Here is a 21,431-nt window from a genome sequence, read left to right on the forward strand (position 1 = left end):
GCAGTATTGTACATACCTTTATTTTAAAAATGTAGCTGAAAAATTCGCTGATCATAAATTAATAATAAAAACAATTCAGCTACCCTAATTCCTCTTGTAATACGCTCTGTGAAAGATAAATATGAGTATAAAACATTAGTCAATAAATAAATACTTTGTAACAAAGCGTCATTATCATGTAACTAAAAAAGTAAAAAAACGTGTGCAATATTCCAGTAAGATTCGAGAATAGGGCTCCTGATAACCGACAAATCAGACATACTGTATAATAATTATTTTTGATATAATGTACCTACTACGTACCTTTAAATTATACTATTATTAGCTTGTTTAAATGTACGATATTTGTTTTTAGTTTTAGTTTTAATTCGTTCCGGGAAGAGGAAAGTTGTATTTAGCATAAATTATTTTCAAATTGAAAGTTAAACATAATGTCACGGATATTAGCGATCTTCTTGGTTCTCTTGGTATGAAACATTATAATATTTTTTTGAATGACAGAACGGTCTGATCGCTTCGCACACTGCGTTACATTGTCAATTCTGTTAATGTTAATATCTAAATTTTTAAAACTCTTTTTCTTAAACTCGTGCAGTGTCCAAGCGGCTCGACTGTGAAATCATCTCCCATCAATTATCAAAGATGTTTCTACAGTATCTCCATTGAAATCACGCCCTAAAAAAACATCTCCTTTCTCGTCATTTAGCTCTCTTCTTTTCCTCCCATTTTATTCCTTTTTATTTAGAAGACTTGTATCGATATAAACTTATTTATATGGACATGTTCCTTAATCTGTTTTTGCATGCATTTAAAAAAAATTCTAGCGTACCCACGTTTTGTAACTAAAATTATAAAAAAGTTGGGAAAAATGACATTTGTCAGTAAACTCGCAATTGTACAAATATGTATGTACACGTGAATCAAAGAAGTACATTTTGAGGAAAAGGTAAGGGTTATTAATTTTATTTGTAATATTTGTTGTGGTGCAACAGGTCCAAAAGAGCTGAAATCTTCACATTTCACATGGTTAGAATAAAATAAAATTTAGTTATTTGTAATCGTGGTTACGCTTGAAAATAGAAAGTTTTTTACTATTTTATTTGTATTATCAACATTAGTACAGCGAATATGCATACAAATGAAAAAAAAAACTATCTATCTCAATCCAGTTTATGTTACCAATAAGATCTTGAGTATGCCCTAACTTTATATTAAGCAAACACTATAGTGAACCCATTATTTAATTAAAAACTATTTAATTTCTTCTTATTATTAGTAAATGCTTTAAAAATGAAAAACATCGAATGTCAAAAATGCTTTTTTTCGTAGGAGTTTTTCAGTTTTCAATATAAAATTTAAAAATATAGATTACACAAACATCGCTCTGTCAGATTAAAAATTTACACTAAAAATGCATTATGTAACTTAGTAGACATTATAATAATAAATATGTACATCTCCCTTCCCCTCCTTATCCTCTTTTCAAGCATCCTTGTCCTAATCCCGCCCAATTTACAGTAACTTAATTTTCTTAAAATAAATATAAAAAATTCTTTGATTATTGAGCACATGAAAATATCATTTTTTTATGTATAAATTGTATGTATTTATTTGATATGTAATATATTTTCTTTACTAACTTTGAATACTATGTGGAAATCTGTTATTAGTTCTGAGTTTATACACTATATCTGTTTGTTTACTATAAATATGTATGTAGAACTGTTAATTTCCCAAATAAAATAAAATAAAAGTAAAAATAAAAATAAAAATAAAAATAAAAATAAAAATAAAAATTAAAATAAAAATTAAAATTAAAATTAAATAAAATAAAAATGATATTCAAGTCGTGGTGGAGTAATTTTTCCATTTTTTTTTAGTACACTTTAAACGTAAAAAACAATACACGAAGAAAAAAAAACATAGAACATTTCAGGTTCAACTTGCTAAAAAAGACTCACGCTCTTGTGTTTGGCTATTCGATATGTGAGTCTATATCACTACAAAGAAACCACAGCCGGTCAAGAATATCATTGAGAAAAAATATAGAAGTTTAATCATTGCCGCCAGAATGTTATTATTGTTATCATATACATTTTAAGCGAGCAGCTTAAAGTTGATATGTTTAAATCTATTAAAACGGAAGCTAGTTGTTGTCAACTTTTCCAAAACAAATTTAGTCCATTTTTAAACCCATTGAGACTAAACGTTGAGATCAGCTCTTGCGGCAGTTTATTCCAACCATCAACAATCCTATAGCTCAGGAAATGCTTCCATGAATTTAGATTGAATATGGTTTTCTCCAGCCTGAGACTGTGGCCTCGAAGACGAGCATATTGTGTAAGATTGAACATGGGATCCAAATTTGTGCAGCTTTAGTGACTGTTGAGTATCTTCATTTTAGACCAACGTACGCGTGTTGTCATACCTACCTTGGTTATTGTTGACGATACATCGTATGCACTGCATTTTGTGGTTACCTACCGTATGATATGGGACTCGTTGCACATTATTCATTGAATATACGATACTCGTATACCAATTAAATTTGTAAGTAAAATGCTTTAATCAGAACAAAGTTTCGAAACTTACCAGGCTTTTTAAAAAATATTTTAGCATCATAACATTACTTATGAAACATATTTTTAAAGAGGTTTTGAAAGAAGGTATAAACTATATTTTTTTCTTTAATAGTAAAACCTCTTACCAAGTTCTCTGTTTTACCCTTTTCGATATAAATAAGTGTTTAAAATAATAAAAAAAATACTGACGCACCCACACTTTATACACACAATATGAATACAAACATCGCACACATACAACTTTGTAAAGTCTTTGCTTATATACTATGCATTATTAGTATCACAGTAGATTTTCCTTTATTGGCTCAATTATTGTTAGTATATTTCTAACTATTTGTTATGTAATAGCTGTAAAAATCCCGAATAAAATAAAATGAATAAATGAACAAATCTTGTTTCAGTTTGTTCAGTTAAATTTAAATAACACATATTTTCAACAACAATTCCAAGATCCTTTACATTTTTCTACCTACCAAATATAAAAAAGGGCCATTCCTTTTTAAAAAATGGAAATCATGCGTGATTTTGATGTGATAAAAATATTGAATTTTGTATTTTTAGGCATTGAGTAAAAATGCTGTGTCTAGACCAAGTTATGGACGGTCAAGATCACACTATTTGTACGAGCCATGGAGAGCACTTTTAGAGCGTCCATCTTGGTACTCTAAAGCGCAAGGTAATGAATTGAAAAACATACAAGAACGATTTTCAATTATGAATCAAGGTGTAGACATCAACGAACGGGCATCGTTAGGTAAAATACTTATTGGTTTATTAACTTCATTACGATATTATTTTTGTCTATTATTATTATTTTGGATTATTTAACTAAATCTACAAGTCTCAAGCAGTTTCATTCTAGCCAGGTGTTTATTCAATTTGCAGTCCTCTGTCAGGCTCTAGTGATCACTCACTTGGTTTTCTTTGTTTAAAAACGAAAGCAAACTTTTGCGAGTACCTTTTAAGTAATTCCTTCCTATGTTTGATATCACTTTAAATCATAGTAATGATTCCATTTACATTTTTAAAAAAAACCTGAGTTTAAATAACGAAAACACAAAAATATTTCAGGATGTAAGAGAAAATATAAAATTATATTAAGATGTATCAGGAAACACACTGTTTTACGAATTTAAGAGTATTTTATTTGAATTCATACATATTTTTATTTTTTTGTAGATTCTGCTAAATACATGCAAGAACCTTCGTGCGGACCGAAAGAGATATTTTGTGAATTTGTTGCGAATTATCCCTTGAAAACTATTGAAAGTAGTTTGAAAAATACTGTAAGTTACCACCCCAAATACAAATAGGGGTTTTTTAAAAAAAAAATATTTACAATTTTAAAAAACCCGTTAGGGTTACATTAGAAATTTAATATTGTCTAGTCATTTTATGTCTCGTCTAGTGTAGTTAGTTCAGTCATCATGTGCTTTTTCAGATTGATTTTAAATTTGTCTCCATTAAAAGTTTTCAAGTAGTAAGGTAGGTTGTTGTAGTGTTTAAGGCCATTATGTAGTATTTTTGACTGTCCTGTGTTTGTCTTTGCTTTTTCAATATGATAGTGTTGTTGTTGTCTGGTGTTATATTTGTGTATGTCAGCATTTTTGACCAATATTATGTTGTCGTCTTGTATGTTTCCCAGTGTTATTTTGTGCACAATTTTTAAGGTCTCAATTTTAGTCAAGTAGTTTATGTCAAACTGGTGTGTTTTTTTGTACAGTTCAGTCGTAGAGGTCAGGTAGGGTAGGTTGTATGTAAGTTTAAGAATTTTATTTTGTTGTCTTTGTATTCTTGTTGTGTCTGTCTTGTTGCCAGTTCCCCAATTTACTCAATTTACTTTTGACATAGGCTTCGTACATCATAATTTTTGCCTTTCTTGGTATATAATCTTTAATTTTGTAGAAGAGGATATGTAGTGATGCCATTACTTTAGTGAGTCCGTCTATGTGTTTTGTCCATTTTAATTGTCTGTCCATTGTGAGTCCTAGGTAAGTCACATGTTCTAGTTCTTTAAGAGTTTCGTTGTTTATTTTTATGTTCATGTTATGGTTCTTCCTTTGTGTTATAACCCATAATTAGTACTGTAAGTTGCGACTTCAGATAATTTCACCACATATACTGATTATTGCTTACTACTTTTAATACTATAGTATTTAATTAAAACCCTTTGAACCCCAAAAACCACATTTTACGACCTTAAATCATCTAAACAAGGACCTAACTATGTGTAACTAAATAAACAGCTGTGGTAGTCAAATCGGTAAGTACAATTCTTGATTATCTTATATTAGTCAGTGCTTAAAGAAATTAGCTTTCCAATCTATTTATTTATTACCAGGAAAATCGATTATTAGATATGCTATTGCTAGTTGGAGCCTTTCCAGTAAAACGTTTTTCAAAAAAACAAACAAACAAACCATCACGCCGTTTCCCCGTAAGGGTAGGCAGAGAGGATAGAACGCCACAACACTCTATCTTTGCATACAGATCTCGCTTCCTCTACATTCATACATCTTCTCATGCACGCGCGCCGATTATTCCGACTTTTGACATGTCCATCTTTAAGTATTTGTTGGATTTGGTCATGCCATGTCTTTCTCGGTCTTCCTCTATTTCTGCATCTATCAACATTCGCTCTCGCTGTCCATTCGTTCTACATGTCCAAACCAGCGCAGAGCTCCTTTCTTTATTTTGTCGATAATGCTTGTCTCAGCCTTACATAATGTACGGATCTCAACATTTGTGCGTCTATCGTACATAGTTTTACCACACATTCACCTGAGAGATCGCATTTCGACAGCATTCAGCCCACTTTCATCCCTGTTTTTCCAAGTCCATACTTCGCTCCCATACATCAGGGACGGGACCAGGACTCCGTTGTGAACTGCCAATTTTGCCTCTTGTGACAAGCATTTATTTGCCAAGGTCGATTTAAGTGCACCGTTCACTCTGTTCCCGGCACTCAGCCTCCTTTCAATATCTTTCTCAGTCATTCCATCCCTAGTGAACATACTTCCCAGATACACAAATTCCTCTACTTGTTTTAGTACAACTCCATTCACAGTGATTTCACATTTAGTCATACTTTCATTTCTTTCAAAAACCATCACATTCGATTTATCGACATTCATCAGCAGTCGCTTCCATTAAATAAAAACAAAACTAGGATTTGAAATTAATTGACTAATTCGCTGGAATACTGGTAAGGAAGATGTGACTACACTCAGCAAAGTTGCTTGTCTGTAAACGTTTACAGCTCAATTGTTTACTACATATATTATGATGTTTAGAAAAGGAGTTTGTTTTACAGTTTTTATTACAGGTTTTTCCGTAAGATTATAATTATTAAAGCATTAAAAAATATTTACTTTGTCACAAAAATCGATGAATTTAGCATAAATAGAGTGGGTTTCATATATTTTTTGAGTTTGGCTTTAAATACCTACTTTCATATTTCCAATACATTTTATTTTGTTAGTAAATTTTAAAAAAAATAAGCTTTTAATATTAATCACAAAAATGATTTTGTCCTGCACCAGTATTGCATCTTTAACGCATGCTTAAATCAAAAGACAATCTTGATTTTTTGGAAATTTTGAAAAATATGGACGTATTTATCTTTAAAAAAATGTATTTTAGATTCATCATATTTTCATATTCTTCTTGTGTATTTAAAACAAATTCTTTAAATACTAAGTAAGATGGATGCATTATCGTAGGTGTTTTTGTTATAATTTGTGTACCTTAAAGGATAAAACACAAAAGTCCACTTTTGGCAGTTTTGAAGTTAATAATGCAGAATGCGCTATTTAATATGCAAAGCACTTAAGCCCCCTTTCGCATTGAAAATGTGTTTTCAAGTTAAAATTAAAATCTAAATTCCACATTGTTTTAATGCAAAAAACATCAGTTGTTCCAAATATGCTATTTTAATATTTATTATATGGCACAAGCGCCTTTTATAACAAAATAATGAGTTAGTAAGAAATACAAAAATTAAAAAACAGTTTTAAAACATGGGTATAAAAAGAAAAAAACAATAAAAAGAAAAAATAAAAATATATAAATATAAAGCCTGTAACTGGGAGGACGGATCATCGGTGGCAGAGCGATAAGAGACTTCAATGCCTATCGATTTAACCCCCATGTATGTTCAGCGATATTCAGTCATTTAAAAAATTACTATCGTAGACTTAAAAGTTTGGCTACACTTGGGACATCCAGCCTAAAATCGAATTTTTACTAAAAATTCTTAAAAATCTGAATAACTTTTAAACGACTGAATATCGCTGAACTTACATAAGAGCTAAATCGATAGGCATTGAGGTCCCCCATTGCTCTGCCACCAATGATCCGTCCTCCCAGTTACAGGCTATATAGTATATATACATGTATGTATGTCAGCAGACAAAAAATAAATCAATTAACACCAGATCATAAGCATAAGTAGCTTTTGCAAATAATTCGTTAATCGTAACAATAGGCGGCCTCCGTGGTGTAGTGGTCAAGACGCTTGACTCACGCACGGAAGGTTCCGGGTTCGATTCCCGGTGAAAACACTAAAAAAAAAAAGATTTTTCTCAAGCCTGGGTGTTCTGTGATGTAATTCACCACTGTAATTGGGCTTCCTGGCCTGTTGTGGTGCAAAAATAAATAAAGTTATATAAAATAAAAATATAAAGTATTTATAAAGAGATGATTTGAATTCACCTAGACCCGAGTTAAAAATGTCGATATTAGAGGTTCATTCATTTCCTAGTCTGTGTAGACACGGTATAGGTGAGTGACAAAGACAGTTGGTTTGAGAAGGGTGACAAAAATAAAGACTATTTTGTCTTGTTCGACGTGTTAGTATATTAATATTTATAAAATCCAGGAGTTCATGACAATCGGATTTACAATTAATGATTTTATATAAGAATATTAGGTCAGTTATTGTCCTGGGATCCTCCAGAGTAGATAAATTCAAAAAAATTAACAAAGACTTGAAGTTAATTTATTCTATAGGAATATGTTGTTTGAAATAAATGAATCTTTAAAATTTTCGTTTTGGTTCTTTCAACGCTATGAATTTTTATTATCAAAATAATTATTATTTTACAGTAAAAGTTCTTTATAAATTGAAATTATCTCATTTGGTTCAAAAGTTGTGATATTTTGGTATTCGCACAATCGCACAATCGCAAAATCTTATTTTTTTATTATTTCGTTCAATGTGACTTCCATGGTTTATCCTTTAAAGTACGAGTACATATTTTATCATTGTTTTTATGTGAAATTATTATGGGATGTAAATTTAAGTTATTACATCCTCCCCATCCTATAATTCTATACGGCTAAATCAATTGTACCGTGGAAAAATGTCTTACAAATAAAACAATTCTTAGCCTAATAAATATGTACATGTGTATTTTATAATATTTTCAATAACAACTAAGTATATAGGTACCTGAGAAAACATTATGAGATTTATTTGCCGAATGTTCCATTTTTTTAACCGATGCCGATCATGTGCAGAAGATCTTAAATACCAATTGACATCCTTTTGCTGGCTTTCCTTCAGACTTTGAAACATTTTTACACTTTATTTTAGTAATAAATTGTTATTTTTTACTGCAGATGATAAGTTACAAAGACGTTCTTGGGGTAGATGAGGTTCCAGTGAAACTAGGATCAAGAATAACGGATTCTGTTTATAAATTTGGCCTTTGTAAATCCGTAGAAAAAGTAAGACCAAATTTTGGAAATAATAGTTACTAAACAAATTTAGTTGTTAGGTTTTTCTAAAATTTTGTCAGGTGCGTTAAAAATATACCATCAACTTGATAACTTTCGTTTACAATTGTCACGGTTGTCTGCGTCACATACTGCAGATGCCTACCGACAGCTTTAACCGTTCTTGCCTACTAAACAAGGTAAAAGGTTCCGCCTCCATTGCTGACCTGGCGTGGAAGACCCTCAAAGTTAAAGGTCGAAGAAATGACCCGAGGGTTGTTTGTGAATTCCACCTGCTTAAATTTAGGGGCGGATATTATCTGATGACCAGTTATTTTCAATGCCCTCACACATGTGCATAGCTACTTCAACTATTAAGATATGATTGAAAATTATCAGTCAAATATTTTATACAATACTCAAAAACATAAATCAGTATTTTCCACTTAAGACATACAATATTGGAAAATGTCTTTCACTCGTTTATGCAGAAATATCTGTTCAACTGACAAATTGTCAGAGTTTAACTTACTTTTTGTAAGTTTTTAAGTTCCTAAACGTCAAAAAATTCATAGTAATGAAATCATATTTTTTTGGAAAAATATAGAAATATATGTTTTCGACACACGGGCATTAATATATGCACACATGTCTTCACCCTCTCAATCTCTAAAGCGTGTTTACACACGTGAAAAAACATAACTAATTTACATTTCATGTATTTGTATCTGTCGTTGGTTTTATTCTCAGTTTATTTTTTAAACCTGTGTTACTGTTGATATCCTAAATAAATAAACAAATAAATTAAATGTCATGTATAATCTCGAAAGCGGATCCTTTCATCTTCATTAACACTTGCTCTAGATTATCGTAAAAGCAAAACATTAAAAAATATCAAATTAATATTTTCTGAATGTTTATTTTTAGATTATCTACCCAAAAGTTGGATTAAATATAAACGATGAAAAACTTTTTATCGTAAATCATAACAAAACTCTCCAAGGCATGAGGGTGGAAATATGTCAGTAAGTATAAAAATTGTAAACAAAATTTAAATGATTGTATCGTACAATGGCGAATATGATCACACTTTATGATACATGATTAAGTATGAGTATAGTTATACTCACAGACCCTTACTTATAAACCTGGTATAAAATACGCCTAGGCATAGCGGTAGAGTAAATATTAAAAAATCATCCTTAATATAGTGGTAGAATACGGTTTATAAGGTAGTGTTTACCTGTTGTTTTTGTGCCACAACAGGCCAAGAGGCTCAATTGAACGTAGTTATGCAGAAAGCAGCCAGACATAGAAAAGTGAAACCGAGATAATACCACTTTTGTGAAAAGAGTGAATAATCAAATCTACACAACAGTTGGAATGTTTTTGACTTTAACAAAAAGAGAGCAATGAAAACATTGTTTTTTTATATGACAAACAAGAATCTAATTATGTATTTGACCAGTTTAAATGATTGTTAAAGCACCGTTAGTTTTTGTAGTGCTGTGGGTGTTTTCTGCGAATCTAAAAATGTAATTGTAATGTTTTTGCAATCGACACTGTTTCAGAAGGTGATTAATACAGTTATTTGTACAAAAGCGGTCTGGCTGTTTTTAGCAGAACATAAAATTGACTTTACTGCACCCGATAACAAAAAAATGTTTTTTTTTTTTCAAAATTGTGGACTGGCTGCTTTCTGCATAACTACGTTCAGTTACAGTGGTGAGTTACAACACTGATCTCCCAGGCTTGAGAAAAACCACTTAAATTGTTGGTGTTCTCACCGGGAATCAAACCTGGAACCTTGATTACTACACCACGGAGGCAGCCGTTTCATAAAATTTCTAGTTTTTGGCAAACTTCATAAAAAACTGTTGCGAAAGGATTCTGTATGATATCACAGTGCGTTCACTGTAACACGTTGAACATAACTGATCGATTCCTTCGCAGTGTATGAATATTGGTTTTAAAGGTGATTCTAAGCTGCAATAATTTATTGCCCCAGGACTGGAGCTTGAAGTTTTAGACTGATTATCTTATATTTTATGTAAGAAAATTTATCCTTTTTTATTTAAATACGCTGTAATGCCCTATGAACCACTGGGTGCGGATAGGGTAAGGATAATGATGATGATGACTTAGGCCTGAATTTCTCTCATACCTTCTCTCTTCTCGGTCATATATCTGTCTTTGTGTAAATATCTGGAACATCTATGAGGTTATTTTTTCCAGGGAAGAAAATAGGCCGTGTCAGTTCAACGATTTATTGCCGAATGGCCATAACAGTTCGTGCCAGCAAGGATACATCTTCCGAAAGTTATTGGCCATCAGTCCAAACGGAACAATTGTTACTGACTTGTTTAAAATACCAAGCTGTTGTTCTTGCGTTGTTAGCAACCCAATAGGGCTATAAAGGCAAACACCATGCCTGTCAACGATTCACTGTAATACCCGGAAAGTTCAAGTTATTTTATAATTCACTGGATACTTAAATAAAATAAACAAAACAACTTTGTTTTTAACCACTAATTTTATATTTTTCACCGACCAGTTTCAAAGCAAACAAGCTTCTTCGTCAAGGTTTACGTAACTAATGAATTGATTTATTTTTTATTTTTATCATGTTCACTAAATACTACACCTGGACCCAATAAATTAAGTCGTTTTTCCTACACAGGTGGTAATTTAATATCACTATTTTCGAAGTCAGACAGGAGAGGACTAAAAGAAATAGTGTTTATTTGGTTATTAAATTATTGTTTTCTTATCATAAATCGCTTTCTTTATTTCTAAGATTTCTAAGTTTACTATTTTAATATTTTATTTTCAACATGAAGTACTTTTAATCCAGTGTCTTTATTGAAGTTATGACTATTTTTTATAAGATGATTTGCAAATTCAGATTTTTTTTTATTATTTAAGCATTTTAAGTGTTTTTTTACTCTAATATTAAAGTTTCTTTTAGTTTTTTCAATGTAGATTGAATCACAATCATTACAATTTTATTGGTATATCCCAGATTTATTATATTTATGAACTTTGTCTTTGTGATTTTTTAACAATGTTCCTAAATTATAAGTTGTATAGAAAGCCGGTTTAATATTTGATGGTAGGGAATTAGATAATTGTTTTGAAAAAAAATATCATTTATAAAAAGAATTCGCCTTCATTGTTTAGGTGGGTTTGCTTTATTTACTGTGGGAGTCAAATATAAATATTTATTTATAAGTTTGCGTTTTTGTTTTTGATTTAATATTTAATCAATTAGGTTCTCATTATATCCATTATTATAAACAATCTGTTTTATTGTATTAAGTTCTTTTTTAAAATAAGTATCTTCTAGTGGAACGTTAATTAACCTTAATGTATCTTTGAATGGAATACGGAATATAAACTTTATACTGGATTCTTCTTGTTATTTGTATGAAATATTTTTTAAAAAGTGTACAAACTTTCATGAATTATTTTGTTATTTGACTTTTTAAAGATTGTATTTGTATATTGACGGGCTAACTGACAAAAGGAGATTTGTTTGAACAAATCAATAAAACTAATGGTTCTATTTGTTTTGTTTTAATTCTATGTATGTTTAAAAAAATATACAAAAACAATATGTATACAAGTTATATGTGAGAATAGTAATCTAAATATTATGCTATCCCATTGAATCATATATAAATTAATTGTATTTTTGCATGTGCATATATATTGTGTATGTATGTGTGTATATATATGTATATGCATGTATATGTGTGTATATATGTATGTATGTGTATATGTATGTATGTAGTATGTATGCTTTATATTTGTATATTTAATTGTATTTTTACATTTAATGTAAACTGTAATTTTTTTTTTCTTTTCTTCTCTTTTGGGCTATAACTGTTTTTCTATTTATTCAATATTGTTTTTATTTATATGAAACATATTCGAAAACCATATTTGCCGCAACAAGTCGGTTTCTTAGAACAGGCATTTGCCCATATAGGAACCGATTGCAACATTAGGCATACTAATATTTCTGGCTTGCCGACCCTTCATATACTGAGCCTACTCCCAGTACAAGCAGAATTTGCCAGAGTGTTTTTTGTGCCATTTTTGTAACAATGCATGTATAAACTAATAAATGAATAAATAAAAAAATAAAAAAATAAATGAATACGGGTACAAATAAATTTAAATGATACTTATTCTTATTCTTGAAAGTTACGTCACTGCGACCTGTAAAGATCTATTGTGAGGGGTCCCCGTGAATTAGTTCTGGCCTTCCAAGTCCGGGTATATAAAGAGCCAGGCTACCGTGTGTAGGGGTGAGAGTTCTCATTTTGATAAAACTCGCCCTCCAAGCCCGGACCTATAAAGTATTAGAAATTAGTTATGGGTCCAGCTCTTTGACATCCACAGGTTTTATTAATGGTCCCCCATGGATACTGCTAAATAAATATGTTTTTTTTCAGTGAATTTTTTTTTTTGGATTTCTTGATTTTGTGGGTTTGGAGTAATAATTAATATTCCAAAATTCTTCACCCCCGCTATCAATATTCCCCAGTATTCAGAAAACCCTACCCCCTCCATCTCGCATTGCCTTGCCCTTTCAACCCGACCCTATCAGTACCTATGAACTAATCTATGCTAAATAATTTCACCAGAAATATAGTACAACGACCTATGAAGTAGGTCAGCGTTTTTTATTGAATCCAATACAACATATTATGCAAGTCTAACAGTATTGAACAAAACGACGAGAGTGTCGTTCTGCAGTAAATTAACATTGTTCCAATCATGGAGATATGAATAACAAAGGAACGTGGCCTATAAAGAGACCACAGGGCGTGGTAACGCCCAGTCAGCCAGTCAGTCCCAGTCAGCCCAGCCAGTTCAAAGACTCAGTTTAACGCAGTCACTCAGGTTCAAATGCAGCCAGTTCAACTCCTCATCGCCGTAACACTCGCCCGACACAATTCATTATTTATTTGCCATGTAATAAATACGCATTAAACTGCAACCTCGTATCTTCTGTTAATCTTCAACTGGGATAGGAGCTCCCACCCCTCAGCAACCTAATCCTACAGATATATGCGTCATGGTATGATGTCATTTCGTCATTCTCGCGTAGAAGTAGGCTAAGAAAATAGAACTCCACACCCTTATTAGGTATTCCTTTTGTGCACTTTCAATTAGAAAAACAATGTACTTACATTTAATGTCATTATTTTTAATAACGGTTTTCAGTAAAAATGCCGGTTCCTCGAAAAACCCGTGTTTAATAAAAATATGGTACAAAATTAATCTGAAATTATGAACGAATTATCATTAGAGGAATTGTATAATGAACCATTGACGTCAATAATCTGCTTTACACCTTTTTTGAAATTGTAATTGAGAATTGTGAAAAATTATAATTTATAATTAGGAAATTAATTAGTTTAGTAATTATATAAACAATGAGTATTTAAACAACTGTTTCAAATAGACTTTACGATTAGGTGTTCATTCATTTTGTTGGTACATTAAAAAAAACACAGTTTATATAATACTAAAATGGTAATAAGGGCACGATCACCTGAAAAAAACGTCAGAACCTTCAAAGTTGTCGAAGTTAAAAACAAAATTCTTGCAAATCATGCTGTTTAATAACTCGAAAAACTTATTTATCGTCTCAATTTCCAAACATAACTGAAAATTATAACGCTAAAACAATAGTAACATATTTTAACAGAGATAAAAAACATTTTAGAGAAGGTACGAGTAATATAGAAGTTTAAGCATTTACAGGGCTTATGACCTGTCTGTTAAGTAAATAACAGCATTTATCCTTTCTGAATAAACACTATTAATATTTTTAATATCAAAAACATTTTTAACTGGGATGTTTGATATTTTACACTTATCTTTTTATAATACAGTAATTTACATTTGCTAGATCATAGTGCTTTCTATTTTTTCTTTTGAATGGGTACTATTGTTTACTTTATTTATGTGTTTATTTAATTTTTTAATTATTTTAATTGTTATTATCACAACGAATTTTTTTTTAGATAAAAGATAATTATACTGCTTTTTATATTTAATATATTGTATTTTGTACCTCTTTTTAAAAAATAGATTACTTTTTAAAATTAAAATTTTTGTAAGGGCAAATTATTTTTTTAAAAAACAAAGAAGTATTATGTAACATAAATACTTTAACACAGCAGGTTTATATAAAGAACTTGCTAAGATAAAGATTATATAAAAAAATAAAAAAATCAATCAATGTGCCCATTTAATATTTTCAATTTTACAAACTCTAAAGTTAAAGTGGTTTGTATTAATTTATAAAGAAATAAGCCTTATAACATTATTTATGTTTATTATTATTTTTCTAGTCATAGTGAATTATTAGTTAATTTTTTATCAGTACACAGATGATTCCAAATTGTTAGAAATTATTTTATTTTACTTGCGAGAGTGCTTTTGTTATTTGGTAATAATTAAACCAATGTTAGATAATGATGTAATAACTTGAATTTAAATATATGTTTTTAATTTGAAAATACTTAAAATAGACTTCCACTTATTTATTTGACCAATGAGCGCTTTCACCCTGTAATGGGCATCTTCAGACTGGTGAATATTATGCAGTGTAAGGATAATTAATATAAAACTTAATATTATCTAAAGTTTAGGTAAATTTAAAATAAGTTAAAAAATATACAATACGCAATATTTAAATTGAACAGAGAGAGACAAATTATTGAAACATGTGTTGGCGGTGATCATTACAATGGAATTCCATCAAGAATTGTCAATAAATAATTTAAATAAAACAATGTTAGATAAATAGGCAAATATACTAGGTATGTAGTTGAAATAATTCAGCCAGAATCTCATCCGCATCAATAAAGGCTTTAGCCCTTTAACTTCACAAAGTCAAACACATGGAAAAATTGAATGATGTTCGGACATTGGCAGAATGGTTAATGTTACACAGCGTATAAAGTGGCAACTTAAACTGGTTGATTTGGATCCCGAGACTTCTTTGAGGTTGTCACTCCGCCAAAGCAGTAGACAGGTAAGTATCAAATTATCATTACGTGTGAAGTTTTGTATTTATATCCACACAGTACTATACGATATGTATATATATATTTTAAGACACCATAAGTATTGAATTCGACACGGATTGTGTCCAGTAAGATGTGCATATAGTTTTTTTTTAAATCTTAAACATTAAAATAAATTAAATTACCTAAAAAACAGCTAATGACAAATCACGAACTCTGTAAATACCCAGACTTATACATTTCCTTCGTTGAAATATTTCCATCTCTATTGTAATATAATTTTGATATCAATAACTCCAAGAGACTCAAAATACTGTTGATATTATATTAATTTATATGCTATAATTTTAGTGACCCACTAAGTCAAGAGACTTATTGTGAAATCCTTGGCCTGTACTCCAGGCGCAAGTGATCACAATTAATAGGTTCGATAATACTTATTACAATAAGAATGTAAACTCTGATACTTCGATTAAAAATAAATTAGAATTCAATACAATTATAATAGCAAGGAAGTGTGACCGACTAGGAAGGCAAAACCAGAATGAGTAGAGCCGGCCGCTTCGCGCCCGCAACTAAAGCGGGTATAATATACCTACACATTGCTATGTAAGTGCCTATGTACTAACATATATAATGCATGAACACTACACTTATTTGATTATAAGAACCTCACTTTTTTACCAATTTTTTAAAAATGTCACATGACATAAAATAAAGACTATTAAATGTGAGGTGACCGTTAAATTAAAGTGGCATCAAGTGATGTACAAAAACAGTAAGTAAATTTGTTTCAAAATTGATCAGTTTGATGATTTCATTTTTTGATTATTGTACTTCTTAAGGTTTTTTGGTTGGATGATAATTTAAAAGTAATTTATTCAGATTACGGTCATTATGTTTATATTCATCTCTAGAACATTTTTGTGATTTGTATTTTAAATTTCTAAGTTAAAAAGCACACTATAACTCAAAAAACTCTCTTATAACAAATACAGGATGATTTAATTAATGAAACACGATTTTCTGTATCTCGCTTATTTTTGTTACAATCAAATAAATTAAAATATTTCTATTAAACAGTTTTATCGAGAAATAAAAAAAAAACTTTCTGGTCTTGAAATATATTTCAGTGTGTTTTTATTTTTTAAAAAGAAAATATTTGCGTTCTTTTTACTAATCCAAATCCTTCGACTTTCGTGTCAATTTTATTTTTTATTTTTATTTTATTTTCTATTATTTAGGAAACAAACAGTACAGTTACAAAGTTTTATATTTTACACAGTTAGACTTAACTCTAATTTTAAAAGAGTTGTACATAACTCACTTTTAGAAAATGGGAATCAAGTTGGGGTAGACTGGGGTTCAAACCTCGGACCTCTAAACCGTGAGTCTGCAACACTAGCGACGGGACTACAACCAGATCCAAAAGATAAAAATAAAAAAATTTAATCAATTTTAGAAAATCACTAAACTATCTCTTTAAAAAAAATTAATGGATTAAAATTTTATTTAGATTTTTCACGCGAAGAAAAAACAAAGGAACAGATCGTTTTCAAAACATGAATGAATTTTACCAATCAATGGTCAAAGGTACTAAGTGATTAAGTGTTTCGATTAGTTCAGTAGTTTTTTTTATATTTTTTTATTTGTTTAAAAAAATCATTTAAGCGTCGTATATTATTATTTTACAAGAATACTACTACAATTTCAGGAGAGCACTCCTCTCATCAACAGGTGATATGAAGCTGGTAATAAACTGAGTTTTATATCACCCGTCGGTGGAAGGAATGCTCTCTCGAAGCTGCAGTAGTTTTCTTGAAAATAAAATTGTGTAACACTAATATTAAACAATTTTTCAGAGTTTGTGAAAATTTTTGTAGACAAGGACTGGATTCAACCCCTTAGAGAGCTGTTAATATGAACATATTACAACAGACATGGAGAACATTTTACAAAAGGGTATATAGAAGTCTAGGCATCCACAGGGCATATGATATTAACAGCTCCCTCGGGGGTTGAATCCAGTCCTTGTCTACAAAAAATTTGACCAGCTCAGAACATTGTTAATAAATTCAGCTGGTCAAAGATGAAGTATAACTGTTGAAAAATATTTTCAGGCGTTGCCTAGTACGTTACCCGCAACAATAAAGGTTTCAGCTCTTTAAATTCACAAACTTTAACAAATAGAAGAGCCGAATAAATGTAAATGTTCAAATGGCGGCCTCCATGGTGCAGTGGTCAAGACGTTTGACTCACACACGGAAAGTTCCGGGTTCGATTCCCGGTGAGAGCACAAAAATTAAAAAATGTGATTTTTCTCAAGCCTGGGTGTTCTGTGATGTAATTCACCACTGTAATTGGGCCTCCTGGCCTGTTGTGGTGCAAAAAAAAATATTAAAAAAATAAATAAGAAAAATATAGGCAGAATGGTTAATGTTACACAGTGTGTATAGTGGCCACTTAAACCAACCAATGACAGCTCTGTGGATGCCTAGAATTCTATATTCCCTTCTGTAAAATCTTTTCATGTCTGATGTAATATGTTAATACAAATAACAAAATTTTATTTTCGTACAAAAATATTGTAATTATATTTAAAATATCCCCTTATCTGCAAAGGTGCTATTTACTTCAATAATCTTCTACTTCATTTAACATTGGACCACTCTATATCTCATCGGGAAAAACCCATGGTACTTAACTTCATCTTGAGACCATCTTTAAGAGATAAGTATTTTAATTGTTTGGTAGAAAAACTTCGAAATCTGAGTCAATCTTCGAGTTCAACGATCCAATTTTTTTAATTTGTAACTTTTTTCTTGGGTTTATCCCACTGTCACGCGGGAGACGTTTGTCACTATTTATTTATTTTAAAGAAACAAACGTTAAAAAGCTTTAATAAAAATTATCTTTAGAGTCCCAATCAGAACGAGCTCTCTCGGTATATTTGAAAATCTTAATGTAAAATCTATAAAACAACTTTAAGTAAAAACCCTGTTACTATACGCACATAAACATTATTCTCTACCTTCCGTTACAAATACAAGAGTTACTAGATACTCCACCCTGATGCTGCAAAAAAAAAATTAATACAACCTTCGGTCAAAGATGAATAGCCTACTACTCGGTTAAAGTGTACAATCTACTTATGTTATCCATAAGTACAATTAGTAAATACTCACAGTATAAAATTGCTATAAAGAAATGGATAGTAGAGGTGGGTTGCACACGGATCGATGAGTGGATCAAGCCAAATAGGTAAAATGTGTGTACTGTTTATGAAATTTGGTTTATTGTTCAATCTAAATTAGTTATGTTTTTTTATGATTATTTAAGTTTATATTGTTTATTATGTTTTTTTTTTTTTTTTTTTTTTTTCATTTTTTTTTTGCACCACAACAGGTCAGGAGGTCCAATTACAGCGGTGAATTACATCACAGAACACCCAGGCTTAAGAAAAACCACATTTAATTTTTGTGTTCTCACCGGGAATCGAACCCGGAACCTTCCGTCTGTGAGTCAAGCGTCTTGACCACTACACCACGGAGGCCGCCATTGTTAATGATAATTAGGTTAATTGAATTAATGAAGTTTTTTTATTGTTATTATTATGTTAACTTTGTTAAATAGCTAATCTTAGGCATGTTTAACACCCCAGTGAGGGAACATTATTCTGTTTTAAAAAAATAATACAAACAATGTAAAAGTATAAAAAAAATGAAATAAAAATAAAAAGCTGACAATGATATAATATCATTTAAAAAAATACGGTTTATAGACAGACCGGCGATGTTTCTAAATAAGAATCATACATATTATCAAATTGTGTTACAACAAAAGGGTGTTTATGTGGATACAAGTATGAGAGTAAATGTAGATGTGTGTTTATGTGTATTAGTGTCGGAGTAAGTGTCCAGGTGTGTGTAAGTGTGAGCATCATTAAATAGTAAGTGGGATCGTATCGCAGCCAGAAATAATGAGTCTTAATTTATTTTTAAATAAATTAAGGGCTATGTAAAATATATCAACAGCTGAAAAAAGGCATTATAGTAATAGCAAGAACAATAGAGGAAAAAGTGTTGTGAATAGTGAGTTCTACAGACTGGCAGATAGAATAAATAAAGAAAAAGAAAAAAAGAAAAAAGAAAGACAAATTAAAAGGAAAGTATTATATCATCTCTCTATCCGCACCCAGTGGTGTATAGGGCACTGCATCTGAAATTCGACCGCAGCGTATATGGATCGTTTATGTTACATAGAAGGTAAGGTGATCAGTCCAGGAACAATGAAATATTGCAGGAAAGGACCATCTCCAAAACCAATATTTCACGTCTACCATATCAGGAATCAAACCTCGGACCTCAAGCATGCAAGACAAATGCTCCAACCACTACACTAGGAGAAGGACTTATTTCCACTCAATTTCATTTTTCAGGAATTTGGCCTGAGAGCAGCTATCGAGTAGAAAATAATCGTCCAGGGTTCTGATTTAATTTGACACAGAAAATTGTATCTTGTATAAATAGTGGTAATTGGACTAGTAAAAAATACTTAAAATCGCTATTTGTTTTAAGCGTGTATAAAGTATTTTTCAACATTAAAAAAAATCCCGTCTAATTTGTTTTTTTTTCTTTGTCAATATCAGGGGCGAATCATTTAAATTAGCGATAAGCACAGCTTACCATTGTTATTGATTTTCTATGATAATAGATTATAGTAAAAACGGATTTCGCGCATGCGCGTAGGGGTTTATAACTTTGTAACGATGTTTGTTTTCCAAGATGCATCGAAAAGATAGCATTTAATTTGTGTAATGCAATAAAAAAAAACATTCTTTTATCGTAAATCATAAAGCGAACGTGGTACGAGTGTCATTGATATTTTGCCTAAATTTAAATACGTCTTTGGTCGTGGAGAACTTATTGTAGAAAAAAAGTAAATTTTTTGAAAGCATCCCTTCTTATAGGTCATTACACGCGCCTGGTATGTATGTTTGTATGTTTTTCATGCATATATGTTTAAGGGTTTGTATATGACGGATACAAGATAAATATAATAAATCGCTGCTTTAGTTTGAATATGTTCAATAGACCATTTTTAGGAAAATTGAGTTAGGAATGCCAATATGTTTATTATCTAATTGCGCGTCTATGTAGCTAAGGATTTTTTAATTTCCGTTATTTAATACTATTTTCAGAATTGTTTGCTTGCCAATCTCCACTTACTGATTTTAATTATTTGAATTTAAAAATGTCTTTTATAAAATTTGCAAAATGGTCTATTGAACCAATAAGAACTAGGACAGTGGAATTTCAAAAAAGGAAATTTTGAAACGGAACGTTATTAAGTTTTCAAATCGCTTGTAAATTTATTATATCGCTTATAATATAAGTAAAAAAAATATGGTACTGTCCCAAAATAAAGGATAATCATTGGGTATATGAAACATATGCCGAGGTATATACATATAATTTTTGCGTATTTTACTACATTTTTCTGATAATAAATAAAAAAAAAATTTTAAACAATGAATAACGTGAGTCAATGTTTGTTATACATGTTATAGATTATTACTTTAGTTGGTGAAATATAAATAAATTAAAAATAGGCACAAAGGTACTCAAAGGTTTTCAAATCATTAATAAACTTGGTATATTGGATCTAAAAGGCAAAATATCAGCTTTTTTTGTCATCATTTTGTAGAGGTCAACTAAAAAGTAAAATATTTATCTATTGGCGTCGCGGGTTCGATTGCCGCTAGTTGTAAGAAAAAAACCCGAGAAGGGTTTTTTCTTAATTATTCTAGATGTTGTGGTGTAATTTTCATAACTACCTTCCGCATTCCCTCTTTTTTACCTGCTGACAAGCCTCTAAAATATAAAAGAGTTTAAAAAAAAAACATGTCGAGCAGTTCATTATAACGCTTTAAACCTAGCCGGACCGAAGGGGGGGATTCGAATCCCCCATAGACCGATTTTAATTCGATAACTCAAGTATTAGTTAAGCTATTTGCCGTATATTTTTGTAATCGTGAAATTGATAGAAAGAAGCATTTTCCTGTTTTCATTTAAAAATTTTA

The 21,431-nt window shown here is 30.6% G+C and overlaps 1 protein-coding gene across 1 annotated transcript; it reads left to right on the forward strand.

The window, feature by feature from the left end:
• The first annotated feature begins 315 nt into the window (after nt 1-315).
• Nucleotides 316-11,865, forward strand: LOC148280790 (protein spaetzle-like). The gene is made up of 6 exons (XM_088227798.1): nt 316-467; nt 3,144-3,336; nt 3,762-3,868; nt 8,205-8,312; nt 9,228-9,325; nt 10,536-11,865. The coding sequence occupies exons 1-6, from the start codon at nt 432-434 to the stop codon at nt 10,714-10,716; spliced, it is 723 nt and encodes a 240-aa protein (XP_088083924.1). The 5' UTR covers nt 316-431; the 3' UTR covers nt 10,717-11,865.
• The last annotated feature ends 9,566 nt before the right edge of the window (nt 11,866-21,431 follow it).

The sequence above is a fragment of the Micrasema longulum genome, unplaced genomic scaffold (genome assembly GCF_059751315.1).
Source record: "Micrasema longulum isolate JH-2025_06_02 unplaced genomic scaffold, ASM5975131v1 h1tg000540l, whole genome shotgun sequence".
Taxonomy (NCBI): Eukaryota; Metazoa; Arthropoda; class Insecta; order Trichoptera; family Brachycentridae; genus Micrasema; species Micrasema longulum.